At 55.4% G+C, this 27,473-nt stretch overlaps 1 protein-coding gene and 1 long non-coding RNA gene across 4 annotated transcripts; one reads left to right on the top strand and one right to left on the bottom strand.

The window, feature by feature from the left end:
• Positions 1-16,632, top strand: LOC134472748 (uncharacterized). 2 transcript variants are annotated; one of them, XR_010042704.1, is made up of 4 exons: positions 1-676; positions 1,054-1,118; positions 7,212-8,208; positions 14,987-16,632. It is a non-coding gene; the product is annotated as an uncharacterized LOC134472748 (long non-coding RNA). The 2 variants fall into 2 exon arrangements; XR_010042703.1 differs by lacking the exons at positions 1-676; positions 1,054-1,118 and adding an exon at positions 2,003-5,216.
• On the bottom strand, positions 7,296-27,473 carry Xkr5 (XK related 5). Of its 2 annotated transcripts, XM_063234978.1 has the most exons (7): positions 27,390-27,473; positions 23,509-23,692; positions 17,945-18,120; positions 17,425-17,634; positions 15,369-15,538; positions 12,947-13,058; positions 7,296-10,437 (listed from the first exon to the last, which is right to left on the bottom strand). In XM_063234978.1, the coding sequence occupies exons 1-7, from the start codon at positions 27,445-27,447 to the stop codon at positions 9,371-9,373; spliced, it is 1,977 nt and encodes a 658-aa protein (XP_063091048.1). In that variant the 5' UTR covers positions 27,448-27,473; the 3' UTR covers positions 7,296-9,370. The 2 variants fall into 2 exon arrangements, with proteins under 2 accessions (XP_063091048.1, XP_023417296.1); XM_023561528.2 differs by lacking the exon at positions 27,390-27,473 and having other exon boundaries at positions 23,509-24,201.

Here is a 27,473-nt window from a genome sequence, read left to right as displayed (position 1 = left end):
TTGTGCTGGGATTACAGGCGTGGGCTACCGGCTTCCACAGTTTTGCATTTTGCAGAATGTCACATTTTTGGAGCCTCTTCAGATTGGCTTTTTCTTTAATAATCTGCTTTTCTGCGGGGGTCGCGCTGTACATACCAGGGCTGTACATACCATGCTCATGCTGTAGCACTAGCTGCACCCACATCTGTGTCTTTCTATGGTGTGGTAGCGACCTTCTTTTCAGCGCCTGGGCTGCTGTGTGAGGTTTGCGGGTTCCTTGACCTCAGGACCTCAGGAAGATAGCTACGCACAGAAACAGCTACGGCCACAGATGTCCGTGGGCGGGTTTCCGTGCTGAGGAGGAGCTCGAGCACGGACGGGATCCCACAGTAAAGGTGCACTGAGCTCGGTAAGAAGCTACCCCCTGGCTCCCAAGAGGCTGCAGCAAGGGTGGCACCTGTGGCCCCCCCACCTCACCGCTGCTGGCTCCGTCAGTGCCCCTGCCTAGTGCCTGCTGCTCTGTGGGCTCCCCGTGTGCCGTGTGTCGAGCTGGCGCCCAGAGTGACCCATTTCTCACAGCCGTCTGCCCGGGGTCACTGGGATCCGAATCCAGGCCTCATTCGCAGGAGCTTGTGAGGCCAGGGCTTGCCCTCTGCCCCTACCGGGCAATGCCCTCCCCAAGCCTAGGCCCAGCGGGGTGAGTCCCAGCTGTGTGCGGGGTGGTGGGTGTCGAGATGAAAGGAGGGTGGTGGGACCTGCTGGATGGCGTGGCCCAGGAGCACTGTGCTAGCTGACAGCAGCAGGAAGCTGGGCACAGCGGGAGTTCCTGGGGAGGTCGGCTGGAGCACCTAGGAGGCTGGCGGGAGCATCTCTGGAGGCCTGCAAGGGCAACCATGCCTTGTGCATTTTGACAGGATGACCACATTCCTCAGGCTTGGGTAGTCAGGCCAGGTCGGGAGCAGACACTAAGATACACTTAGAAGCAGCCATCTGTGGAAACCAGGGTGCCAGCTGTGGGGGTGCCTTCTTGCATAATTTTACTAAGAATTTTTTTTTTCTAAAATCGATGCCTAGGAGCTGCACATGGTGATTCATGGCTGTAATCCTAGCACTCAGGAGGCTGAAGCAGGAGGATCGTGGTGAGTTCAAGGCCAGCCTGGACTGCATAGTGATACCCTGTCTTTAAATTAAAACAAAACAAAACAAAACAAAACAAAACACCTAGAAACTTTGGGGCAAGTAGTTGCAAAGCGCTAAAATAAATCAAACCAGTCACAGAGGTAACCCAACAAACCTGAACCTCCTTAAGTGAGGATCCAGCTGGAAAGAAAACTTTACTAAATTTGGAACTTTGAAGCCAGGAGTGCAGGTTGCAGAGTGGTCAGTGCCCCGACGTTAACAGAAGGCAGGTTCCCCCATTTTTCTCTCTGGCACCGAGAGGCTGGGCTGGCCCCATGCATCCTCCCAGACCATTAAGCAAATGGCTAATGAGAAGCTGGCAGCAGGCCCAAGGCAGGAACCTGTGGGGAGCACTTCCCCTCCACAGAAGCCCCCGCACAAGCAGCTATTCTGGGCCCTGGCTGTTTTCCAAGTTGGTTACATGACGGTAAACAACTGGGGGTTTTGGGTGAGGGGAAGCAATGAATGAAATTTGAACCGGGTCCTTCACAAAACACAATTAAAAACACATAATGGAAGAAACCCTTATGTAGAAAACAGAGCCCTAAAGAATTGTACACAGTTAGAAAACTGTTTTCCCACTAAGCGTCTTGTTTATTCCTTGATGTCTGGAAAGACCTGAGTGGCCACATTTTTTGCGTAGCCATTGTGTTTCCCATAGATTTAGGGACTTTTATAGACTATCAATAATTATCTGACTTGAAGATAAAAATGGAAAGTGGAAAGTTCAAGAAATCACTGAGCTGTCTTGAACCTGCTGAGAAATTCAGAATGATGTCCATGCCTAAAATTTACCAAGTAAATCAACATAATCTAAAGAAGTAAATTAATCTGGAATGACAAAAGGGAAGGAAGGTTCCCATGTAACCCCATAAATTTCCTGCTCCATGCATTGGAAGTCTCTGATTTCTAATAAAATTCTCATGAGAACATAGAATTGCTCCATAAAAACCCCTGAAGTCTCCCCATGAGAACCGGCTGGTTTATAAGGGCACACGGGTTCACGGCTGCGGTTTATTTATTAAAAATTTCTCAGTAAATATATCATCGTCAGCTGGAGAGCGCCCGGCGACTGGTGAGGCCATGCTTCACCCCTGCCATCGGAGAACTAAGGCAAACAAGGGCGGGCGGGGCAGGGACTCCCTGAACCAGAGGAACCGAACTTTTCTTGTTTTTTAACCAGAGAAAGTCCTAAGCTTGTTTTACCTCTGACCGATGGGACCACCCGGGAGTTTCCCAGCTGCTCGGGGAGACTTGAATTGGGAAGTCCTGGTGCCCAGGGGCCCACCCAGGAGAGGCCAGGGCCTGGTCCCTGGGGGCAGCACAGGACTGGAGAAGGCAGAGCAGTGGGTCCTGTAGATGTGAGGGCGGCTCCGGGATTCTGATGGCTGGGGAAGCACCAACTTGCGCCTGGAGTTGCGAAGTCATGGATCTACCGAGACTCATCCCTCCCCACCTGGTGACCCTGCGGGCAGCCTGTTCGGGACCCACAAGCTGGCTGCCCTCATCTCCATTGCCCACAGACGCAGCTGCCACCATCGTCCTGGCTTTAGGGGCAAGGAATGTCCCCACAGGAGCCTGAGGGACACCTGAAGCCACCATGGCTTGTCAGGACACAGCAGGAAACTGAACCCAACTCCCCACTCTGTCCTCGTTTTTACCCTGTGTGCCAACCACCCCTACTTCCAGACCAGAGGGTGAGGAGGAACACGTACTCCGCACTGGGGTGGGTTAGGGACGCCTGGGGGAGCACAGGCCTCCGAGTCCCTGCTGTGAGCAGGTTGCCTGCCTTTTTCCTTTTCCTCCTGCCCAGCCCAGAGCCAGAGCTACGACTGTAAAACCCTTATCCAAGTAAGCCGAAGAGCCCGAGGGCATGGTGAGCTGGTGCTGAGGTCAGTGTCTGCCTTGGGGCTCCTGGATGCTTCACCCAATGACCCAAAGCGGAGAGGCTGGGTTTGGTCTGTGCCCGAGAAAGCATCATTGCAAAATTTTAAAATGCACTTCCTGTGTGTGCTGGAGATTGAACCCTCGGCCACCACACAGAGCTGCATCCTGAGACCTTTTATGTTCTGAGACAGGGTCCCACTAAGTCACTATAGCACACGCTGGGTCTGAACCTACCATCCTGCCTCAGCCTCCCGGAGTGCTGGGCTTAGAGGTTTGCACAACTGTGGCTGGCTTAGATTTGTTTTTTATTTTTCTTTTGGTCTTTTTGAGGCAGGGTCTTGCAATGCAGTTCAGGCTGGCCTTGAGTTACTTTGTAATCCAGACTGATCTCAAACTCTCAACAATCCTCCTGTTTCAGCCTCCTGAGTGCTGGGATCACAGCTGTGCACCACTCTGCCATGCAAGATTTATTTTTTAAAGCAGTTTAGGTTCACAGCAAAATTGAGCAGACTGGTAGAGACCACCTATACATCCCAGCCATTCCACCCACAGTCTGGGGGCATCTGTGACATGGTTTGCACAGAGGCTGCTGTTCTGGACAAATGCACAGTGATCTGCATGACAGTCTCTGCCTGCTGCCCTTCCTCCACCTGCTCATCCTGAGCCCCAGGCCAGCTCACTGACTGACTGACCGACCTTCTGCTGTCTGTTCTGCTGTCTGCTTATCTTGCCTAGAAGGTCAGACTTGAAGCTGTTTCAGACTGGTGCCTTCCTCCTGGGGATCTACAGCTCGGTTTGCCCCACCTGCTCGTGGCCTTCTTCTAAGCTAGGAGTAGCTTCGGCCTGCACAGAATGAAAAGCTCTTCCCAGAGCAGGGATGCACAGACCCATGGCACCCGAACCCTGTTCCTGACCCTGAAGAGTTGTGGGAGGTGACCATGGCCAGGGTAGCCAAGCTCACAGGTCCCCTGGGACCCTCAGCCCAGGCCCCTTTGATCCTGCCAAACCTGCTCAGCTCTGGAGGAGGAGTTTGCTGGGCCTCATTCATGCTGGAGCCTGGGCTATCCTTACCCCGAACACTCCAGCCGGAGCAGGCGAGGAAGCTGCTGAGAAAATGCCGTACTCAGTGCACAAGCCAAGCTTTGCACAAGTCTGGGGCTCATCTAGGTGGGCTTCTGTGCAGGCCCAGCAACCGAACCCCAGGTCTGCGTTTCAGAGAACAAAGCTGGATTCCTGTGACCCAAGAATGCAGTGAGTGCTGGGGAGGGAAGGAGCGCCACCTGGCGACCATACTGTGTCACAGGGCTCCAGGGCTCTGGGGGCCTGGGGAAGCCTCCCAGGGCAGGGACCAACAGAAGGGGACACACTCACCTCCTATGCCTCACAGGTGTCACCAGGATGATCCCTGTGATCCCCTTTGTTGCAACCTTGAATCACGGCTCAGTCACTGGAAAGTGACCAGGAGGAGAAGGCAGGCAGCCGTTTATCTCAAACCCTGGTCAGCACTGAGCCTTCAGCTGACAGTTACTGAAAATACGAGGCTGAAGTCCTGTGTGTTTTCATAACCTTACAGAGCGCGGCTCGGACCTTGTCCGCCTGACTCTTACTCAGATTAATGTGTAATTTCCTGACTGCTGGAGAAGTCGTCACTCTCTGAATCCTCAGGACGTTTGCCCTGGGCCAGAGATGGCTCGGTGTCCTCAAGGGGAGCTGCTGCACCTGGCACCCCTGAGCCCGCTGTCCTGCTGCAGTGTTGGGCATCCACCTCTCAAGACCCTGGACGGACCTCATCCCCCTGGGCCCCCAAGGCCCAGGTGCAGATGGACATCACGTGGCTGACTGTGAAATTCTCAGCCAGGCCAGGCCAGGCTGGAGCACCCGGAGGCGTGGTGCATTGCACCAGGGCCAGTAGGGCAGCAGCTCAGAGAAGCAGTCTGGGGCGAGGCCCCTTCTGCCTGGCCTTGCTTGGGGAACTGGGTGGACACTGATCACCCACACTACCCGCCTCTGCCTTTTCTGCATCGAGGGTGCTCGCCTGGGGCTTAGCACGAAGAGCACAGGGATTCGGCCACCAGTCCACAGGTCATACCCGTGCCTGGGGAGGGCGAGAGAACCTGTCCACACAGCCAGGCCCCGGACAGTGCCTTTGCTACAGGAGGGGCAGAGACTCGGTGAGCAGCCACTTGTCTGAGGCCCAGGCCAGGCTGGGGATCCCCTCATCTCCGGAAGAGAACCCCAGCTCCTTCCCAGCTTGCTCTTCCCAGAGCTCCTTTTTCCCAGGACAGGGCCCAGCACACTTCCTCAGCCCTGGCCACACTGTGGGCACAGGGACGAGAAGTGACTCCTGGCTTTTTAATCTAATGCCTCATTTTTAAAAGGAAGTAAAAGACAAAGTGTCATTTTACAGTAAGACTCCTGGGGTCCACATGATATCTTTGCTGATCTTCTTTTCCTTCCTCTCCTTTCTTTCTCCTTCTTCTCTCTGTCTCTCTCCCTACTTTTTGTGGTGTTGGGTTTTGAACCCAGGGCCTTCACACCGAGTTCCACCCCCATCCCTTTTTACATTTTGAGAGTCTCCCTCTCTCCCAGTTGCTAAGTTATCCAGGCTGTGCTTGAACTCGTAACCCTCCTGCCCCAGCCTCCTAGAGTGCTGGGGTGACAGGCGGTATCCCTATGCGTGCGCGGGGCTGGGGGGGGGGCACTGGCTGTCACTGTTTTTGTGCTCTCCTAGTTTCAGTTGAAAGGCCACACTAAGAACAAAAACCCATACAGTGCATTCTGTTTCCAGCCTCATCTTCCTCTTGCCAAACGTAAACACAGTGGAAAACCCCCGGTGGGCTGAAAAACCTGCCTGTTACTGCAGCTGGAAAGAATTGTGCTCAGCGAGGACTGAGACCACGGCCAGTGGAAAGCCTGACGGCAGCGTTGTAATTATGGTCCTGCCGTCATGCATGTCTCCCTGTGGACTTTTCCATGGTATTTTCCATGGGCGCGTTGCCCCTGGGAGATGTCAACTCCAGCTCTGGGTTACAGCTTTCACCACAGAGATGGCGGTGCCAGACAGGGGGTCAGCGGCTCTGTTGACTTTGGGGTTCAGGCTGATTTGGGAGATTCACAGGTCGGGGGCTTGGCCAGTGTGGTACGGGCGATGGGGCCTCTGGGACCTCGAATCGGCTACCACGATTTTACCCAGTGAGCAGTTCCTTCGCCGCAGACTCAGTGGCTGCCCTGGAGTAGGGGATGTGAGCAGGTCTGACCGCAGCCCTGAGCTTTATGCACTGAAATCTCCCACTCAGCCCTACACAGAACGGAGATAGAATCCAATTTGAGGTAGCACAATAATAGTCTATGTTAAAAGAGAGAAACCAGGCTGAGTTTTAAGGTAGACTCTTTCCAGGGCGTTTAGAATCCAGGGTTACTCTGCTGCTCTCAGTCCCAGAAGGGATTAAGGAAAAAGACTCAGGACGAAGTTAACCTCTTGGTGACCGAGGAGCCATGTTGCCCGCCTCTGCCGTCCAGATGCCATGGGTTCCGCCTGCCCTCCGGCCCTCTGCAGGCACGGGCAGGGCCTTTGAGGGAACTCAGGGCATCTGGGGAAGCTTTGTGCGTCTCCTTCCCCAGCCTGCAGGAGCCAGCCCAGGCCACAGCCTCTGCTCTCTATGACAGAAGATGCTGGTGCAGGAAAGGGTGGCAGAGGCTGACGTGGGGCGCAGGACTTGCCAAATCCCCAGTAGCTCTGGGTGGTTCCGGTCCCCTTTCCTGGCCCTGTGAAATCTGTTGACTTTCAGGAGTGGCTGAGCGGGCAGGAAAGCAGACCCTGAGCTGGACTAAGATGGGTAGCACAAGAGTCAGAAACCAACCAAGCTCACCGCCCTGATGGCCAGTGACCCCAGGAGCAGGCCCTGGGAGGTGGATGTTAATCCACTTTTGGATTTGTATTTTTTTTTTTTGTTTGTTTTATTTTTGCTTTTGGATTTTCCTGTGTTGAGCCTTCAGCTGTATGCACAAGGGATGAGTTGTGCTGAGTCAGGGCCGTTCTGGTGAAAGTCGACCAGGGATGGAGCCCAGCAGTACCGGCACCTGCCTGGAAAGCACAGGGTCTCGAGTTCCATTCTAGTACCAAACAAATTTATGGTAAATGTTTAAATTTTTAAAATGTGTTACAGGAAAAGACACATTGCCATCCACCTCCCTAAAATCCTCCCCTGCTTTGAAGATGTGAGTTTTCTGGCGTAAAGAGAAGCAGAAGAGAGTGAAAATGGCCATTTATTTGGGGACATGGAGAAGAGCTCACAGCCCGAAGGGTTTGGCTTTCGCCCTCTGGAGGGATGCAGCCAGGCAGAAGGTTGTGTGACCGGAAGTGGTACGTGGGGTGAGCGTTGATGACGTGTAAGGGCCTGATTGGCGTTGTCTTCGCGGGCAAACGGGAAAGTAACAATTTGGACTGAAGGGGAGGAAGGAGTGGCTGTCAGGGCAAGCGTTCTGCCTTGGCCTTCCATGTTAGACCATCACCAGAGCTGGTCAGTGATTTATACTAGGGCAAGAGCCTTTCAGAAGACACTCACCCCACCGTTCTGGCCACTTTCTGACGCGGTTCGGCGTCCTCTTTCCGCAGCATTTCTGCGAGTTTTGAGCCACATACGACGAACGCGGCTGCCCAGTGCTGCCCACTGGAAGGCGGGCAGGTCCTGGTCACTAGATCTGGGTCTGGCTTTTCCCCAAGTCAGAATAACGTGGAGGCCGCCAGCCCTATGCCAACAGCAGACTCAGGAAAGCAGCCTTGACCAGCTTGAGCATGAAGGACAGATGGGACCGCGGTGTCTCCTGAGGGGCACACTGGGGGTGACAGCGTGTGTGTCTCTTACTGTAATACATCTAAAAACACGGAGGTACTCTGCAGTTTTTGGTCCCATCTCCATTTCTTGATTTATCATCTTGGAGCCCTGAGAACTGACTTAGCTCCTCTTGCTGTGAGGAATCCTAGGACCTGAAGCCCAGTGCAGTGAAGCTCTGGCCTGGGTTCCTTGCTCCAGCCCCGCTTCCCTGGGAGGAGTGTGGTCCCTGCCCAGGCAGGTGCTAGGACCTGGGCAGGGTGGCACCATGTGGAATTCCCTGCCTGCCTGGAGGAGGACACTCCTGACCCAGCCTGGCGTGGATCTTGGGGTGAGTAGATGTTACTTTGAGCTGCTCCCCGAAGGCCCCACCCCATAGATGATGGCTGGAGCCCAGAGTCCTGTGGGTTCTTTCCCACCATGAAAGCCCTCTGTGCACCTGAGGCCATGTGGCCACCTGTAAAGACAGCAGGAGTGACCCGGTACCTAGGGATGCCCTGTGACTCTTCCTTTTGCTGGCATAGGTGGGGAGGGAGCGACTCTCCACCTGGTTCCCTGCTTCCTACAGAAGCGCCCACTGTGGAGACTGCCCAGCAGGCAGCAGGACCTGGGGGTGTATCACATAGCTTAGCCACCTGTGTGAACGGTGAGTGCGTGGAGTGGATGCATGCTGGACCACATGGGGCTGAGGCCAAGGCCCTGAGTGTCCTGGCTGTGGATGGTCTGCCCAGGACCCTGCCTCACCCTATGCCTGGAAGTGGGCGCTGCCCTCACAGCCAGGGTGACAGCTTCTGGCTCTCCAGCTTCAGGTAAGTGTGAGTGTGTGTGTGCATGTATGTGCACACCTGTGGCCAGTGAGGCACTTGGAGGACAGTGTAGGGGATGCTTCTTCCAGGACCTCGGCCCAAAAGACCCTCTGAGGCTTTGTCCTGTGGTCATCCTGGAAGCCTCAGAAGTGAATTCCTTCTGCAGTGCTTGCAGGTGCTGGCCCGCGCTGCTCACCAGCTGGTATCCATGGGAGTCCACCCTCCTGTCCCACAGTTCCCATGGTGGCGGGTTTTCCTGCCTGTGGTGGAAACAGCAGTGGTGGGAACACGTGTAGTCCAGCTTTCTGCTCTTGGGGACAAGGTACCCTTCAGGGAGGAGAGACTGGGAGGGGCTGGGGACAACCAGAGGCCAGCAGCGAGAGGAGGGGAGGCCAGGTCCCTGACTGTGTGGGTGTCATCCACTCCCAGAAGGGTTTGCCTGACTGAACTGTGAGCTTTCAAAATTCACTGCAGCGAAGGTACTTCGTCCGGCCCCTGAGGGCAGGCAGGGAAGCCCTTGTCAGGACCGTGGCCTTGTGCTCTTGTCTCACCTGTGCAAGCCTATGTGACTGTTGGCGGGGATTCAAGACTCGTCCGTTCCTACTTGCTCAGCCTTTGGATGTGCTGTCGAGGGCCGAGAGGCAGAGGTGGCAGGCTGGACTGGACATTGTGGCCGGCGGGGTGTAGTCAGATGAAGAGGCTGACCTCCTGCTTCCGCCTGCCTTTGTGGCTGCAGCCCTGAGGGCTCGGCTCCGACTTCGGGGTGGAGGTCAGGCAGGGCTGCCCCACAGCTCTCAGACCGCACCTCTGCAGGGATGCCCGAGTGTCTTCAGGAACAGGGCGGCTAAGGTTCTCACCATCCTGGCCACCTGGGGCTGCATCTGGGGGGCCTGCACTGGGAAGGAAGTGTCTGTCCAGACCCCTGCCAAGGATGGGGCTGATGTCCACCATGGTGCAGGCAAAGGGCTGGGCATCTGGCTGAGGTGAGGCCGGCTGGGCAGGACCAATCTGCTGCCCTCTCCCGGGGTGTGACACCTGGGGACTTGGAGGGCTGTCCATCTGAGGTGAGAATGTGGCTTCTTGTGTGGTGGCACTGAAGTACAGTGTCATGCTCTGCTGCCCCTCCTGCCCTCCCAGCTGCCCACCTGAACCCCTGCACTGAGTGCTGAGACCCACCTCCATCCCCTCTCCTGGGCCACCCTTGCCCTGTGATGCTGTTGGGCCCTGGGCATCTGCACTATCCTGGTGGCCGCTGGTGAGAGAGACATAACTTGAGGTTTCCAGGGAGTCTGCTTCTGCTTTGGGAGCATCTTGCAACTGGGGGCCCTCCTCCAGGGTGGAAGCATCTTGTGGGGAGGACAGGGGCGTCTGCTGTAGTTCACAGAGCTGGTTTGACCCCCATGCCACGGTAGAGCAGGCAGGCCTGTCTCCTCTGAAGGCGGCGTGGATCTTGGGCACACTTCCGGTTTTTAGAGCGAGTTTTACCAGCAGCCAGTGGTGGGGGCTGAGGGAAGGGATGTCCCCTGGACTCTGGTCCCCAAACCATAGCCCCGGGGGCCCCGGCTCTGGGCTGGGGGGCTTCTCTGGACTCGGCAGCTCGTAGCTCTCGGCGAGGTGTGAGCCTGTACTCCCTGGCCTCTCCACAGCTGGAGACTTTCCGTCTGCCGAGCCACAGCACTTTGCCACGAAGCCCTGCCGGATGTCTGGGGACTCTGGGTGTAGAAGGCTGTAATAAATGATCATCGAGATGCTGCCTGAGAGAGAAAGAGAGCACACATGATGTTCTGGGAAGCCAGGCACCCTCTTCTGGTCTGCGGGTACAGAGTCTGGCCATTCTGATGAGAACCATATAATTGGGCTCCAAATTAAGATTCCACAAGCCTGCTCTCCCGGCACTCAGGAGGCTGAGGCAGGAGGATTTCTGGGAGTTTTGAGGCCAGCATGGGTTACAAAGTGAGGTGAAGACTACCTGCACTCTACAGTGAGACCCTATTTTGGGGTGTCCCAGCGGGATCCTTGGAGGGGAGTTTAAGTAGACCTCAGGTTCTGTAAGCAGCAAGCACACGTGTCTAAGTAACAGAGTCCGTTCTTATTGATTCTGTCTTCTTCCTGCAAATTGACCCCAAGACCTGAAGCTTTGTGTGCACATGTGTGCATGCCTGTGCATATGTGAATGAGGTATTCAGCAGAAATTTCACTGCACTTTCTGTACATCTAAACTCCACATCTGCTCCCTGCCAAGGGTGTCTGGGCCGGGAGGGAAGGGGCAAGACACCCTCAAAACCATGGGCAGCAGCGTGTCGCCTGTGCTCTTCCTCAAAGCCTGCATCAAGGACTTTCCTCCAGCAGCAGCAACAACTTCCTCTGTGCATAAACAGCTTAATCACATTGTTGTCCGCCCTGGTGTTGATCAGAAGTGTTGCTGGCGCTGTAATCTCTTTAGCAGCTTCCAGTAAGCCACCCCCGCTGTTTCCAGTTTCCTGTTGCATGCAGAAGGGAAGCTCAGGGTTTAGGCAGGGTGCTTGCACAAACACCTCAAGGTCTGAAAACCCCACTGGGGAGAAACTCAGGCACCAGGAGGTAGTAGCCTGATGGAAAGGAGGAGCCCAGAGGCCCCAGCCCAGAGGTCCCCTGCTCATGGTGGGGACCAACACAGGGCAAGCCAGGGGCAGGCTGCTGGTCAGTGGCAGAGCTAGACCTGGAGCAAAGGGACAGAGTTCTGATGCCCCATGCCACCTCAGCTCAGGTACCGCATTATTTCCACCACCATTTAGGGCTGCCACAGTCCCTGGGCAAGGAAGATTGTGACCCTCACAGCAACTGCCCCTGGCTGGGTGTGGTGAAGCCATGAACCAAGTCATCTGGCTGCAAAAGTCCTGAGCTCGGTCCTGGGGCAGCACTGCCCAAGGCTGTCCCCTTCCTGGGCCCCCTGCTCATGCAGCTGGGGCTCAGTAAAGATCTGCTGAGGGAAACCAGGCAAGAGGGGACCTGGGATGGGAGTCAGAACAGCTCACAGGATTAAGTCAATATTTACCGACTTCTTTAAGCTTCATTTTTCTGTGCACCCATCCCTGATGTAAAGGACTCTCCTGGTGTCCCTTAGTGGCAGGGGAATGCTGTGGCCCACACTCCCAGGAACAGGCTCAGTCATAGGAAGGAGGCACCCTGGTGTCCATGGCCTGCCCAAGTGTTACACGGAGGGAGGAAACCGAGTCGTGGAGGTTCCAGTGTGAGTCTAGCACTCCTTAAGTGACCAGATCATGGGGCTGGTGGATGGGCCAGGTTGCAGCAGCTGAGAATGTGGTGGGGCAGGAGGGACAGGCAGCCTGGGGGCCCACATGTGGATGGGAGGCTCTCCTGCATCTGGGCTGGCTGGGCCATTGCCCCAGCGTGAAGCTGTTCTGTTCTACAGCCCTGGGGGCTGTCACTGTTGGGGAGCTGAGTAAGGGGCACAGGGAGTGCTTTCTGATATTTCCTGCAACTACAGCTCTCTCAGAAGAAGGAATTCAATTGAGAAAGAAGGGTTCAGCTGGGCCACCTGGTCTACCCAGCCATAATTCCAGATGACTAAAGGAGCAGGGAGCTCACTACCCAGGGGTCTGTGCTTGAGTATTGTCATAGGCCAGTCTGTGAGTTTCCTCCCCCATACCCAGCCCCATGCCTCTAGAGCTTTGAGCTCAGGTGGTTACTCTGCCCACCTCTCCGCTGCACCCAGACCCTGACACATGCTCCTCCAGGTGAGACTGGGGTAGCAGGTGGCTGGAGAGGGTGTTGTTTGTGGACAGGAGCTCAGGGCTCAGGGTGGCTGCAGATGCCTGTAGTTCTCCATGCTGGTTCTGCATGGGATGAGCTGGCTGCTCCAGGACAGCTCCTGCAGGCCCAAGAGGGCTGAGGCATGAGTGTGGTGTGGGGTAGAGGCCACTGGCCTTGAGTTCAGGTGCAGGAGAGGAGGCCCGCTGAGCTCACAGGGCCTGGGAGGCGTCACCACTGTGGGACAGCATGGTCTACAGACTTGACTGGTCCTCATGTGATACCAGTGTCCCAGCTCTGCCACCTAGTGGGCGTCCCACCTTCGACCGAGCAGCTGGTGCAGCCTCGAGGAAGGTTCTGCGGTCCAGGTGGTCATGCTGCTGAGCTTGGTTCCCCTGCCCTGGGAGGTCACCTTCCTCCAGCAGCACACTAGTGCAGTCTCCCGTCCTTCCCATCCACTCTAGAACACAAATCAGGGAGGAGGCTCGGAGGAGAAAGCATGCTGGGTCTTACCAATCAGAAATCCAGACAGCACCCCTACTATCGTGCACATTCCGATCCACGAAAGCCACTGGGCAGAGTCTGTGGCCAACAGCAAAAGGATGATGTTTTCCAGCAGCATGACCTGTGGGGCCAGGGAGAGACACAGCAGCGGTCAGGGGTGGTGGCTGGGAGCTTCCTGTTCTGGTCTGCAGCAGCTCCCTGTTATCTGTGTCTACTGCAGCTTCCTAGGTGCAGGGCCACTGCTGGCCCCAAGGCCTCTACAAGGGACATTTTCCCCTGTTGCAGCCTGTTAGAATGCTGGCAGCATCACTGAGACATGGTGCACACGTGGTGCACCTGCGCCCTGTGCCCTGGTGGCGCCCCGTGCCCTGGTGGCACCCCCTGGGGCTCAGGCTGGACTGCATGGAGACAGAGCAGTGTCCACCCTCATGGGGACACAGGCATGGGTCACTGGCACAGCGCAGTGATTAAAGCCATCATGGAGCTCCTGAGCTCCAGGAAGCCGGGCTCACAGACCTTCCTGCACCTTTAGAATTTTTGTCTATAAATATTTTCCTCTTTAAATCTGCTTGTGACCCCTCAGTGGCAGCAGGGAAGGTGATTCCGAGGGGCTCAAAACAGAGCCGTGTGGTTGGTCCAAAATTGGTTTTTTGAGAATGTCACCCCTGAGACCCTGCTCCTCCATCCAGGCTGCCTGTTCACTTGGCTTCCAATTCTTAAACCTAAGAGTCTGTCTTATATTAAAACAAGTAAACAAACAGGACAGAATCCAAAGACCAGATAGATGATGCCTGACCTGTGAGGACACTGCCCTCCCCATGCATCCACTGGAAACAGAAAACATCCTTAAAGATAAAAGAAAGTCGGGAACACTGAGCTCCCAGACACCGAGGCCTGGCCGGGCTTGCCATAGACAGCCCTCTGTGTGAGATGGTGAGGACACCGTATGCAGTCATTGAACCTGGCCTGAAAGTGAGACTCAGAATGGCTCGTACCCTTTGTACACCACAAAGGTGAAGATCATAACTTAGATATTGTGTAGGAAACAATATATATATATAATACTGGCATGCTGAGAGTCCCCCAAAGTTTTCCCATGGCGGTCCACCAGAGGCATCTAAGTCTAGAAGATACAAAAAAGGAATAACTAAAACCTTACGAGGAGCTATTGTTCTCAAGCCCTAAGAAGGGGCAGGAAATGCCAGCAAGGAGCCTTCTGGGGAGGAAGGTGTTATACAAGCATGGCGCGTGCCCATGGAAGGGTAGCTCCCTCCAAAGCTCCTGCGTTTCCCGTTTGTTGAGCAAATCCATTAAAACTCAGAGCTGCTTCAAGCCACCAGGCCCCTCTGCCTTTAGATTAAAGATAAAACAAGCAAGCTGTGGTACCACTTCTTTTGACAGCAAAATATAATTTACTCTTAAGGAGTGGGGGACAGAAATGTCATCCCTGGCAGGGCAGGGTGACCTGGAAGGGCCCTGAGTGAGGGCTGCTGGGGAGGGGAGGGTGTGGCACTGCTGGTTTGGGAGCCTCCCTGCAGGGCAGGACAGGGTGAGCTGCTGGGCCTCGCCACCCGAGGGTCCCCAGTGCCAGACCGTCCCCCAGAGCCCCACATTCCCCTGCCAGGGGGCTGCACCCATCCTCTGCACTGCCTCTGTCTATGTCCTGGAAGCCTGCTCTCCCAAAGTCTCTGTGTCTTGTCATGTGAAGAACGGGCACGTTTATGACTTCTGTCCTGCCATGCTACTGTAATGTTCAGTGTTTTATTTGATCTGTCAGCAGAGCCCCACAGGTGGACAGTCAGCATGAGACAGGTTCAGGGGATTTAATGCCCGGCCCAAATTGAAGTTATATAGCATGGCATTGGCAGAGCGGGCCCCTGGGTTCCTGGGCTCCAAACATGCACCTGCACGCACCTAACTGCTTCCCCAGCCTCTGTGACAGCCCAGCTGGTTCCTTCTGACCAGTGTCTCCAACCGGAAGGGACATAGGCAGCTTCTCCTTTTTTCCTGACATCTACTCACATTCTCCTTTATTCCTTGATTCCTCAGGTACCAATATTTATGATTCTTTTTAAAAATGAGAACAGTCCCCTCTGCTGGACTAGAAACAACCTGAAGTCAGGCTCCAGGCAACCTCTGAATGGAACTAAGCAATAAACACCCGGTAAGGACTGAGTTGATTGCGTGGGCACAGCGTGTGTAGAATAACACAGCTGACCGCAGTGGCGCCGAGTGGGGGCTGAAGGATGGATGCCAAGCTATCACTGCTGAGATGAAGACACTCCTTCATAGGAAGAGAGCACACACACACACACACACACACACACACACACACACACACGTGTACACACACAGGCACCCCGTGCACTCATCCTGCGTGCTATGTACACTGTGAAAGTTAGGGTTAAAGAAAACGGCCACTGCCACTTGCCAAGTAGAAGCTGAGCATCCTGCTCCCGGAAGGGCTGTCCCAGAAGTTGACGTAGCAGAGGATGTACACAGCCCCCACCAGCAGGTTGAAGAGCCTCCAGTGGCAGGTGCTATCAACGATGTCACTCTGCTGGGCTACGAGCCAGAAGGTCATCGCCAGCCAGTGCATACCTGCAGAGAGACAGAAGACAGAGAGACGGAGAGAGAGACAGGGGAGACAGGGACAGAGGGAAGCAGAGAGAAGACAGAGAGACAGAGAGAGAGAACAGGGGAGTCAGATAGGGACAGAGGGAGACAGAGAGAGAGATGAGAAAGACAGCCAGGGACAGAGGGAGACAGAGAAAGAGAGCCAAGACAGGAGAGAGAGTGATAGCGACATAGACGGGAGAGAGACAGAGATAGACCAAGAGAGAGAGAGAGAGAGAGAGAGAGAGAGAGAGAGAGAGAGGGAGACAGAGAGACAGGAGAGACAGACAGGGACAGAGGGAGACAGAGAGAGAGGCAGAGAAAGAGGCAAGAGACAGACAGATGGGAGAGGGATTGATAGGGTAGACAGACAGAGAAAGATAGAAAGAGGGAGATAGGAAAGAGACAGAGATGGGGGAGAGAGAGAGACACACAGAGATGGGGAGAGAGACAGATGGAGAGATGGGGAGAGAGAGAGAAGAGAGAGATGCAGGGTCAGAAAGAGACAGACAGATGGAGAGCGAGGCCATGGAAGTCAGGCCCAGTGGCAGGTGGGCAGGGGAGCCCCTAGCGCACAGAAACCAGGTCTAGGAGCTTCATCTCTGCCCGGGCCACTCCTGACCAGAACCTAGAAGAGACATCAAAACCCAGCAGAGGTCCTGCTGTCTGCACACAGATGTGGTGACCTCACCTCCCGCAGGGTACACGACCTTGCTGGGTGTGAACACAGAGACCGGCTCCACCAGCAGGGTCGGAGGGTCGGATGTTACCTACTGATACTTTTCTCAGCCCAAACAGCATTTGAGGAGGTCTTAAAACTGATTTCCTGGTTCTCTGTTTTGGAGCTGTTACTACAGGAGCCCAAACCTCCATACCCGAAGGGAAGGACTCCATGCGGCCCAGGGAACCCTCGTCCCTGCATTTTAAGATGAAAGAGAGCCTTTCGGAGCTCGAGCTGAATGTTACAAGGGGTGAATACAACATACCTTATCTCTTTAGGAGCACAGTTGTTTTTTAAAAAGTGGTCTTTTCTGCCCAAAACTCTATAACATGTTTGCCTGTGGCCGAAGGGCCAAATATTTCTGTGTCTCTAGTTCTCTTAAATAAGAGTACACTGTTCCTTCCTGCAGAGCCCATTAGCTTGTGACCATGGGGACTGCTGTCCTTGGCCTGGACACATAGGCCCCTTTGGACTCCCTGTCATCACCCTTGGTGTCTGTGCCGCTGGGCTGGGCTGTGGCAGGGCTGGGCTCTGTGGAGCCTTGGTGTCTGGGACCCGACAGTGCCCTGGATTTGTGGGGCCAGATCCTGTGGGAGGTGGGGGTGGGCAGTGGCAGCATCGCAGAGGGGTTGTGTGTCTCTGTACTGAGTCAGGGCGGACACTGCACCTCCCTGCTGTTACGTGACAGCTTTTCTGTGGGAACCATTGGCCAGGTGCAGAGCAGCCTCGGAGAACAGTTCTTCCCAGTTACCAGGACTCGGAGGCCACAGCTGAGCATCCCTGGGGGGCCTCCTATCCTGCACCCATGCCTGTGACCAGGGCTGCCCAACCTGTGCAGCAGGTGGGATGCAGCACAAGCTGCAGAGCCAGGTCTGGGCTGTCCTGAAAGGTGGTCTTGTTTCCTGGGCCTGCTGGGAGGTCTGGCTGCCTGGGAGCCGGCTGCTCTGCCAGACCTGGATTCCAGGTGTGAGCAAGGCTGTGTCTTTGTGCTCAGGCCTCCCTGAGGTCAAGGCCTTGTGATGGCAGGGCCCCTGGGAGCCACCCGCAGGGCTCAGCCGGCCCCAGGACAGTGCACATTCTTTTTAAGAAGTTCAGCTGTGACAAGGTTGGTTCCTTGACAGTAGATGACAGGATCGCAAGCGCCACTTACCTCCAACCACTGCAACCCAAACTTGGTAAACTCTGCAGAACAGAACCAGGCTCAGGACTCGGGTCCCCAACATGCCCATCCGCCACAGCTGCTGGCAGAAAAGGGCTGCCCAGGACACAGCCTGGCAGCCCGGCTTCATGGCATCTAAGACACAGGTGTAGGAAACGAGGGCCCAGGACAGCGAGGACCAGGACAGCAGTGCACTGACCCCTGGAAAGGAATCAGAGGACAGGGCACTCCCTGCAGGCTCTAAGCACATAGAAAGGACCATTCCTGAAGCTTCCCTAAGGGACATCGAAGCTCACATGAGAACCTGGCTCAGCAGAAGTGTGTCGCGGTCCAAAGCCCTTGGTGGGGATAAAACAGCTGTGTTTACAGACACACTCCACACACAGGGAAGAAAGCCAGGGCGCCGAGTGCCAAGCCTGGGCGCCTGATTCTCCAGAGTGAAGATCTCGCGGGGGTGGGGAGGGCTTTGCTAACCAGGGTGTATGCTTCGCCCCCTCGGGAGGCCGCTCACCTGCCACTGTGAAGCCAGAGGCCACCCAGATGTAGGTCTGCAGCAGCAGGTGGGGGCTGCTCTGCAGCAGGGCCTCCAGGAGCCGTAGGGCTGCCAGCTCGGCCTCCTGCAGCTGTAGGCGGACTGGGTGGGGGCCCTGCCGTCCTCTCCGAAGGGCAGCCAAGGTGTCCCAGTGCCTGCAGATGAGAAAGGCAGCATGACACCGAGCTGGGTGTGTGGGCGGAGGTGACAGCTGCGTCCTAAGAGAAGTCATGGCATGCTAATGCCTGGGGTCACTGCAGGGCCGGGGGGGGGGGGTCCTCATTGAGGTTCTGACTGACCTTGTGTGCTCAGCAGGGACCCCCCTTTTTCCTGCACAGCTGGAGGGGAGAGGCTAGAAGTCCGGAGGGGGCTCTCTCTGAGCTGAGCCAGAGCTGCTGCAGGGCAAAGGCCCAGGCCAAGAGCCCTGCCTGTGAGGTCTGCAGGTAACCCCGACTGTGCCCCAGAGCCCCTTGGGCCCGGGATGAATTCCCCAGAGGCTAGCTGCACACCCTGGGTTTGACCATCACTGTAGAGCACAGAGGTGAGAACCCCTGTGTTCCTCCCAGGCTGCAGAACTTGTGTGCCCTGGAACTGGCATACAGAGAGCAGGCAGGAAACAAGGGGGCTGGGCCTCCCTGTGGGTGAGAGCCCCACGTAGCTGGAATATAATGGAGACCGTGGGGCCAGCAGAGCCCTGGCCCAGGGAAGGAAGTCAGAGCCCTGAATTTCAGGCATTGGGATTGGATTTTTCTCTTAAAAAATGAGTTTGTGAGAGGCACACATTGTATTTGGGTTATGGGGCAAATAAACATGTGCATAAAGATGTGTGCATGCATGTGCACAGGTATGCGTACATGTAACACTCGTGTGCATACACGTGTATGTTTATATATGTGCATGCGTGCATGCCTGAGTATGCACAGGTGGGAGAGCAGGACCAAGGCTGAGTTAAGACTTTGAGCAGTGGTCACTGAAGGGCTGGTGAAGAAATCTGTGTGTGTGGGGGGGGGGGAGGTGAGAGCGGAGGCAGCAACTACTGGGGGATGGAGACAGGACCCACTGGGCAGGGAGTGAGGGAGCTTGCAGGTGGCCCTGGCACATGGACATGGAGATGCCACTCGTGGAAATAAGTCCCTAAGGGGCGGCAGCCCAGCTGGGGAGAACACGAAGTTCTTCAGAGTGGGGACGGGAGCACAGGGGAGCTGCTCCTCTCTGCATGAGAGGTCCAGGCTCCTGAGGGTGACTGAGGTCACAGGCAGAGGCAACAGCTGTGGCCTAGGGACTGGAAGTGGCTGAAGTGGTGGCTGCAGTAGCAGAGGCCCAAGGACAGGTCTTTGGGGGCTACTCACATCAGCAAGGCACAGAAACAAGGTAGAGACAGGCGAGGAACAAGAGGATGACCACCAAGTGGCCTGGCACACCGGAGGCCAGAGCCCTCGTGGGCATCTGGAAGACAGGGCTGCTCAGGGCCCAAGCACACGAGCTCACCTGGTCTGATGACCTCCCTGTGGTCGGGAAAGGAGCTGGGAAACACTCCTGCCGCCCTCTAATTCCATACACTCACCCCAGAAACCTGTCCAGATGCACTCGCCTTCTGCAAACTGTCACTCTGGGCCCTGTGGCTTTGAGACAGCTTGAGGTCAGTGGAGTGACCCCTTCTGCTGCTGCCTGGCAGCCCTGTTGGGGGAAAAGATGCCAGCCTCACCCAACCCTGAGCCCAAGCTACAGGCACCATTGGGGTCACCTAGAAAAGCTCCTACCAAGTGCTCCCCAAGACCCCGTGCATGGCCATGGAGCTGATCTGTGGCCAGCGCTGCAGTGTCTGGGCAGAAGGCAGGGGGTCTGCTTTAAATGGCCCAGGAAAGAAGCATGGAAAAATGTTTCCCTTTTCCATGATTTGGAATCCTGGGGTGAATTGATTTCTCACTACGTGTTTGAATCCATGATTCCTGACACGAACTTAACATGAAGAAAAAAACACAGGGGACCAGAAGCGTAGTCATGCGCTCTTCCTTTTGCTTGGTAATTTCCTCTTCCTGTATTCCCAGAAGGCTCCTTTGGGTAAAGATACTCTTTCTAGGTACTGATGGTGCTGGGGGTTAACCCTGGGGCCTTTGCACGAGCTACATCTCCAGGCTCCCCCTATTTTCGAAGTCTTGAGACAGGGTCTCAGTGGTCACTCAGGCCAGGCTTGAATTTGTGATCCTCTTGCCTTGGCCTTCTAGGGGCACCACCATACCTGGCTTCCTAATGCATTTTTGGTGGGGTTTGCCTGCCTGCTACAGATGACAGAATGCAGAATGGGAAGATGTTTTCTGGGACCCCAAGGGAGGCGCACAGACCTGCACACAAGGCCCAAGCAGAAGAGAAACACAGACAGGAGGCTTGGGCAGCGCTGGAGAGGGCTGCTGGACTGGCATTGGGAAGTTGGCCGTTTGCAGGGACGAACAGCAGTGTGGGGCAGGAGGTCACAATGGGTAAGTGGGGGCCAGGGAATGGGGGCCACGTCTGGGAGCCAAATGGCCTTCATGGTCTTGGGGCTTCTGCTTCCCAGTGTGAAGCAGCAACTTGGGCCCAGGCCACCAGGGCAGATGCAGAGCTTGGGCAGAGGAGGAAGGCGGGGTGCAGCTGCCAGGTCCCAAGAGGCACCCTGAGCCTGGCCACTGCTCCCACCTCATCCTGGGACCACGGCTGCTTCCTGGGCTCCTGTTACCTCTGCTTCCTGTCGAGATGGGCCCACAGCTCAGCTCTGTCACGGGACTCTGGCCCGTGGGGAGGACCTGAGCTCCTCCGCCCAGGCCCCATCCCCTGGCCACCAGCCGGTCTCCCCTATAGCCCACTCCTCGGAGGACTCTCTCACCTCCTTGCTTCTCCTGGCTCACTCTTCTGGCCATCCCGGTGTGCAGCAGCCCTGTGGTTTGTGGTCTGAGTGCCCTTCCCGCCCGTGGCATCAGGGCTTGGGGGCCCAGATACCCTGGCCACACCCTCAGGACTCCAGGGTGCCCAGCACTGGACCCCAGCCCGAGAGTATTTGGAGGATGACAAGAAGCCTGTTGCTGTGACACAGGTGAAGGTGTGGCTGGAGAATCTGCTTCCTAGCAAGCACCTAGAGGACAGGAAGGTGCTGGACTGTCCACAGGGCAGACCCTCTAGCCCCTACCCACCCTGTCCTGGCAATAACACTTGAGGCTGTTCAGAGGCCCCTTTTCTCCCCACCTCGGGCTCCTCTGGTCACTGAAGCCCACGAAGCCTGCAGAGCTGGGCTGGGTGTGGAGCCTGGGGCACTGAGAGCCACACAGGCTGTCCAGTGACCTGGTCTCTGCAAAGTTACGGTTCTCAGCAAGTATTGCTCTCTCCTTCCTCACAGCTAAAGTAAACCCACACTTTCCCAACGCCTGCAACTCGAGCATAAGACTGCTCTTCCTTGAATACTTGGTGACTCAGCACTAAGTTAGCCAACAGTGCAGCGATCAGCAATGCTGTGTGGTATTTCTCTCTCTCTCTCTCTCTCTCTCTCTCTCTCTCTCTCTCTCTCTCTCTCTCTCACCTTTAACTTCCACTAAAGAAAAATCTCTAAGTCAAGATGCACAGAGAGGTGTCATCCTGTGCTGAGTTTCCAAGAGGATTTACAGGCTTCAAAAAGAGTAAGAAGCTGTGGGTAGGGTACAGCACTAGCGTGGAAAGAAATTCTTGAGCAGAAAAACGTAACTGTCTGTGTTTAAACAAGCTGTCACCAACAAGCTGTCTCTCGAAATAGCCTAACTTAAGATGAATGCAGTTTATATTATCTGAAATCCAAAAAATACATTTTTCAAAAAGTGGTTTAGGTCCAGAAGCCTGTGTGTTACTGACTTTTCTGGTTTTGGTGGATTCTTCCACGTGTCCCGTCAACTCATTAAGTGTGCTCCATAGTCACTGGAAACTCAGCTTCCTGTGAAACACAATTGTGTTGGCACCTCCTGCAGGCATTTATACCAAACTGCAACGTGGGAAACGATTTGCTGTAGAATAATTTGTCAGGCTTTTATTCAGCTGGCAATGCACTAGTTCTAGAATGAGGCGAAGTCACTACCCTCTACTTACTGCTGCTGCTTCTTTTTTTGTGAGTTCCAGGAATCAAACTCAGGACCTCCCACTTGCCAGGCAGGCACTGTGTGCTGAGCTACACCCCCGGCCCTCTATAGCTTCTTGATCTGTGCTGGCTGTCCTGAAGCTAAAAGCCAAATTTGTGGCTTTTTTCTAAAGGCTGCACATTCCAGCTTCATTTTGGACTCTTCCTGTTTCTTCTTTATTATTTTTGGTTTTAAATCTTTTGTCCTTTTACTAAATTACGTGCACAATTTTTTTGGTCACCCTGACTTCTTTTTCACGTTAGGTCTGTATGACCAGTTTTTTTTTTTTTTTTTTTTTCCTAGTTTCTAATTTTCACTTCTCTCTTGGCTTAACTGCATTGATTTTTAAGTGTGTGCCAGGAAGTCTCTGAGGGCTGGTTCACCTGGCTGCTGCCCAGGAAGCCTCTCAAGCAGATCCATGGATTAAGCCTCTTTCTGCTCTTGGGGAGGCTGGTACACTCCTGCACAGGCTGTCTGCCTCCAGGACCCACCCTCTGGGACCACCTTGGCCCAAAACAGTAGATAGCTATGGTCCTTCTGATTTTTTAGAGGGGCGGTGGTCAGAGAGAGGTCCCCCTGGAGTTGGAGCTGGAGCCACAGGGTCTGGCTTGGGGAAACTGGTAAAGCCAGATGCAATCCTGGTGCCTGATTCTTGCTAGGGACACCCCTGAGGGACCCCAGCAAACTCGAGAAGCCATTTAGTATCTTTCTTGGAAGCCCCATCCACCGCCCTGACAGCACCCGTGGGCTGGTCCCTGGCCCCTGGCCCCTGACTCTGGCCAGAGGTCCTCAGGTACTTGCCAAAGTGCAAGGCACAGCCTGGGGCAGACAGCAGCCCTTGACAGAGCTCCCTGGACACCCCAGAATCCTATCTGTGCTTTAATAGAACTGGGCCACAGGCCTCCCTGACTGAAGCCCCAGATTCTTCTCTTTAAAAAATATTCCCTTCAACCCGGTGGGTTTGGGGTGGCTGAGGGCTGGAAGGTGCCCTTCGGGTGACCACTACCTCGCCTGTGGAGGCAGCCCTGGGACTGTAGCTAACAGTGGCACTGGACCCACCCTGGCTGCTGTTCTGTGGTGAAAGAGCTGGCCCTGGCTCTCGTCTTTCTGAGACAAAGGCTCACGGCAGATGCCACTGGACCGCCTAACTTGTCAGGAGTTAAGGCCTCCCTCTCCCACTGAGGTGACAGGTGTGTAAACAGAGCTGCTCTAAAGCTGAAGAGCAGATGAAAAGAACAGCGAACCAGAAGCTGGATGAAGACAAGAAAAAGCTTTTGGAAGACATAGGTACATCCAGAAAAGCACTGGAAGCTAGAGATGTTTCAGGAAGAGGGTGGGACCGGGAGGCAGAGCAGGACGTGGCCCTGAACCTCCTGGCCCGGGGACCAGGTGTCCATGCCCAGTGGATGCCTCGCACTGCGCTGCTCTTACCGCTTCCAGAGGCCAAGCTGCAGGAGGTGGGGCAGCACCAGCCAGTGCCCACTCTGCTGCCCATCAGCCCTGAACCACAGGTAGCTCAGGCCCTGGACCAGGAGGCCTGGCAGGAGGACAGAGAGGGCCAGCCACGCCCAGAGGAGCTCTCCTGTGGCAAAGAAGTACGCCACGCTGCAGAGGCCTGGGGGAAAAGAGATGAGGTTAGAGAAGCTCGGGGAGGCTGGGTTCCGTGCTGTCTGTGTTAGGACGATCTGACTTCCCGAAGGCCTTCCAGGGTGGGGAGGCAGCGCCCTTTCCATGGTGGAGACCAGTGCCCAGGAAGCAGGAGCTTCGCAGCCTGGAGCCACCTCACTGTCCGCAGGGGCCAGGGACTGGTTCCCCTTTCCCTTTCTGAGGCACTTGGGTGACAGCCACACCCTTCAGAGACCACTCAGGTGCTCACCCTCCTTCCTCTCCACTGTCAAAAGCCCCCGACCTCTGCCTCCTGACAACCTCATGCCATCCATGTGGCCCCACAGGGTCCACCAGACCTCTGAGTGCCACTTGTGGGAATATCAGCCCTGCTTCCCTGAGCTCTCCTGGGTTCCTGTGTCACCTGGCCTGACCAACTATCTCAATAAAAAGCAGAAACAAAACCTTACCAGCAACACAGTGTCTTAACTACGGGGAAGACACTGCTGGACCCAGCTAAGGCCAAGAGCCTGCTGCAAGGGGACGGCAGAGAAGCACTGGGCTTTCCTGAGGACCGCTGGCTGTTGTGACAAGTGTTCCCCAAGACCAGGAGTGAAGTGGGGGTACCCTCAACACTCAGAGCAATTAGACAAGAGTTGGAAATAAAATCCAAACAAATAGCAACAGAGGAAGTCCAGTTATCTCCATTTGCTGGTGATATGCTTCTGTGCATAGAAAACCCTAAAACTTCCATCAAAAGACTGTTGGAGCTGATAAGCTTGCTAGGAGCAAGATATGAAATTAATATACAAAATTAATTAGCTTTTTTATATAGCACAAGTGAACTCACCCCTTCACAGCACACATGCTTGTGCACATAGTATGCACACACATGCACACCAGGAATAAACCAACTAAAGATATGAAAGACCTTTACAAAGAAAATTACAAAACTCAAAGGACACTGAAGATCAGAAGGTGGGAAGACCTCTCCTGTTCATGAATCGGGACAATTAACCTTGGGAACATAGCTGGAGTGGCTGCTTGTGCCAGCAATCCCAGCTGCCGTAGAAGGATCACCAAGTTTGCAGCTCACCTTGGCAATCTGGGGAGACCCTGTCTCCAGATGAAATTTCAGGATGTAGCTCAGTGGTAGACAGCACTTACCCAGCATGCACTAGGCTTGGGTTCAATCTTCAGCACTGGGAAGGGGTGATAAAATAGCCACACTACCCAAAGTGATCTATTTCCAGTGGTCTTCACAGAGCGAGAAAAAACTTAAAACTCATACGGAAGCGCAAAGATGCTGAGCACCCACAGCAGCCCTGACAAAAAGCTCAACCCTAGAGGCATCGCAATCAGAATATGTGACAGTGCCGTGGTAATGAAAGCAGCACTGTACTGGCACAAAAATAGTCAACAGACCAGCTGGACACATCCTGATGAGGCGGAGGACTCCCAAACAAATGCATGCATCTTTAGCCTCTGACTCCTGACAAGTTGCCCAAAACATGACACTGGAGAAAGGACAGCCACTTCAAAGGTGCTGCGCAAACTCGATATTCAAATGCAGAAGACTGAAACTGGACCCCTACTTCTTACCCTGTACAAAAATCAATTCAAAACTGATCAAAGATCTTAATACCTGGAGCCCTTAGACTATCAGAGGAAAGCAGAAGGAGCAGGGGACACGGGGACAGCAGTGACTCCCCAGGTAGAACTCCAACAGCTCAGGAGACAGGAGCAAGGACTGACCAGACTCAATCCAGGCAGGACGCTTCCGCACGGCCGACAGAGCGGGCACTGGCCGAAGAAAGGAGATAGTCCTGGCCAGCTGGCTTTCTCAGATGACCAGTATCCGAATATATAAAGGTCCCCAAAACTTAACAGCAAATCCCAAATAATTCAGTAATAAACGGGCAAACAATTTGAATATACTTCTCAAGAGAAGAACATATCGCCACTACAGCTATGAAAAACTGCTCACTGTCTCTGGGCAACAGGGAACTGCAAATCCCATTCACAATGAGGGACCACCTCATGGGTTCCAGAAGGGTTACTGGGGACAAAAAAGGAACAGGGGCTGATGGGGATGAGAGACAGGGAGCCCTTCTCCCTCACTGGCAGGAATGTCAGCACAGCCACAGTGCCACACAGTACGGAGGGGCCTCAAAAACTAAAAGTAGGACTCCCCTCAAGCTGCAAGGTCCCAGGCCGGACCCACAGCCAAACAGGGACACGGCCGCACCCGTGTGTAACCGTGGCACTGTTCACAGCAGCGCAACCAGCCAAGTGGCCCATTGACCGATGAGCGAGCATAGAAAATGTAAACACACCCGGCGGAAAAAGACCCAGCCACAAAGAATGGAACCCTGCCATCACAGGAAGACAGATGGAACCAGAGAACAGTGAGCCAGACACAGAAAAACAGTTGTCACAGGTTTTCTCTCAGACGTGGCAAAAAAGAAAAAAAGATGTCTGGAAGTGGAAAAGCACGGTTATAGTTCCCAGAGGGGCCGGCGAGGATGAGGGAGTAGCGACAGGGCAGGCGCGACCGATTTACTGTGCGGACCTGTGCGCAAATGTCACGGTTAGGCAGGTCCATTAATTTAGAATTAAATTTAAGTGGAGGAAAATAAAGGAGCCGTGGCTTGCAGACAGCACGTGCCAGTGAATACCTAGCAGCTGGGCTGTGCTCAGACCATGTGAGCCTTCCACCGGGGAAGCTGGGTAGGGAAGCGGTGGGGTTTTCCAGGGTTCCCCCTTAGGGAGAGGCTCTGGGGCTAGGAACCCTGCGGGGTACCCCTCATGTCCCCCGTCGCGCGAGTCACAGCGAGTCCTAGCGGGCTGCCTTGGGGTGCCAGTGGCCATGGCTTCGCTGGTCTCCGGAACCCCTTTCTTGGCTGTGATTTGACTTTTTTGGTGTCAGCGTTTAAAGTGGACGCGTTGGCATGGGCTGGGAACTGGGCGGGTCCCGCTGTGCGGGGGGCCCAGTCAGGTTTCCTCCGCGCCCGCAGAGTCCCCGGGGCGCGCTACTGGACGCCGCGTTCCAGCCCGACCCCGCCCAGCTAGAGGCGGGCAGCCGAGCTAGCGGAAGTGGGCGGAGGCACCGGCCCCGCGCGGAAAGTTACGAGTTCAAACGAGGAAGGCGCGAAAAGGCTGCTGCGTTGCCGCTCCTCCGCTCCGGCTCCGCCTGGCGCGGACCCAGCAGGCCTATACCCCAAAGGGAGCTCCTGCTCTCCGGAACCCCTCCTGCAGCAGCCTTGCGGCTGGCAAGCTGCCTCTCAGGCCTCGGGGACCCTCCTGGCCGGCGAGAGGCAGAGAAAGCCATCTGCACCCCAACCTGCGTGCAAGGCGCCTGGGGAGCGCGGAATGCACGGCTTCCCAGGGGAGTGAGGTGGGAGCCCTGTCCCAGTGGAGAGTCATGCAGTGGCAGGGGAAGCCTCACATCCTCGGGAAAGTCATGCATCCCCGGGGATCGCGCACGGGCGGGAAAGGAGAAGAGTAGAGAAGCATGCAGATAGCCGCACAGGTTCGTGCACCCACGATCGGCGGGCAGAGAGGATAGTCGCCTCGCGGGCACCAGGTCGCAGTGCGGGGCGCAGGCTGAGCCGGCAAGGGTGGCGTGTGCCCCCGGGGCGCAGGGCTGTGGAAAGAATGGAGGGGTGCGCGCTCGCAGGTGCCAGCCTCCGCCGCCCCACACTCACGCGCGCTCTGCTCGGTCGCTTGCAGCAGGGCGGACAGCCCCAGGAGACGCGCGTGCATCCTTCGCGCCCCGCCGCTGTTGCCCG

This window comes from Cavia porcellus, unplaced genomic scaffold, assembly GCF_034190915.1.
Source record: "Cavia porcellus strain 051 isolate PalLab524CR breed Dunkin Hartley unplaced genomic scaffold, mCavPor4.1 scaffold_24, whole genome shotgun sequence".
Taxonomy (NCBI): Eukaryota; Metazoa; Chordata; class Mammalia; order Rodentia; family Caviidae; genus Cavia; species Cavia porcellus.
This window is presented reverse-complemented; position numbering and strand designations above follow the sequence as displayed.

Bases quoted from the DNA above. Each gene is read 5' to 3' on its own strand.
- Xkr5 (XM_023561528.2), bottom strand. From the start codon at position 23,810: ATGGAAAGGGCGCTGCCTCCCCACCCTGGAAGGCCTTCGGGAAGTCAG. The intron at 17,635-17,944 runs GTGAGCGGCCTC...ATTCCTTTCCAG, and splicing joins CTCTGGCTTCACAGTGGCAG to GGGTCAGTGCACTGCTGTCC. The intron at 10,438-12,946 runs GTAAGACCCAGC...TTTCTCTCTCAG, and splicing joins GCTGTCTGGATTTCTGATTG to GCAGCATCTCGATGATCATT.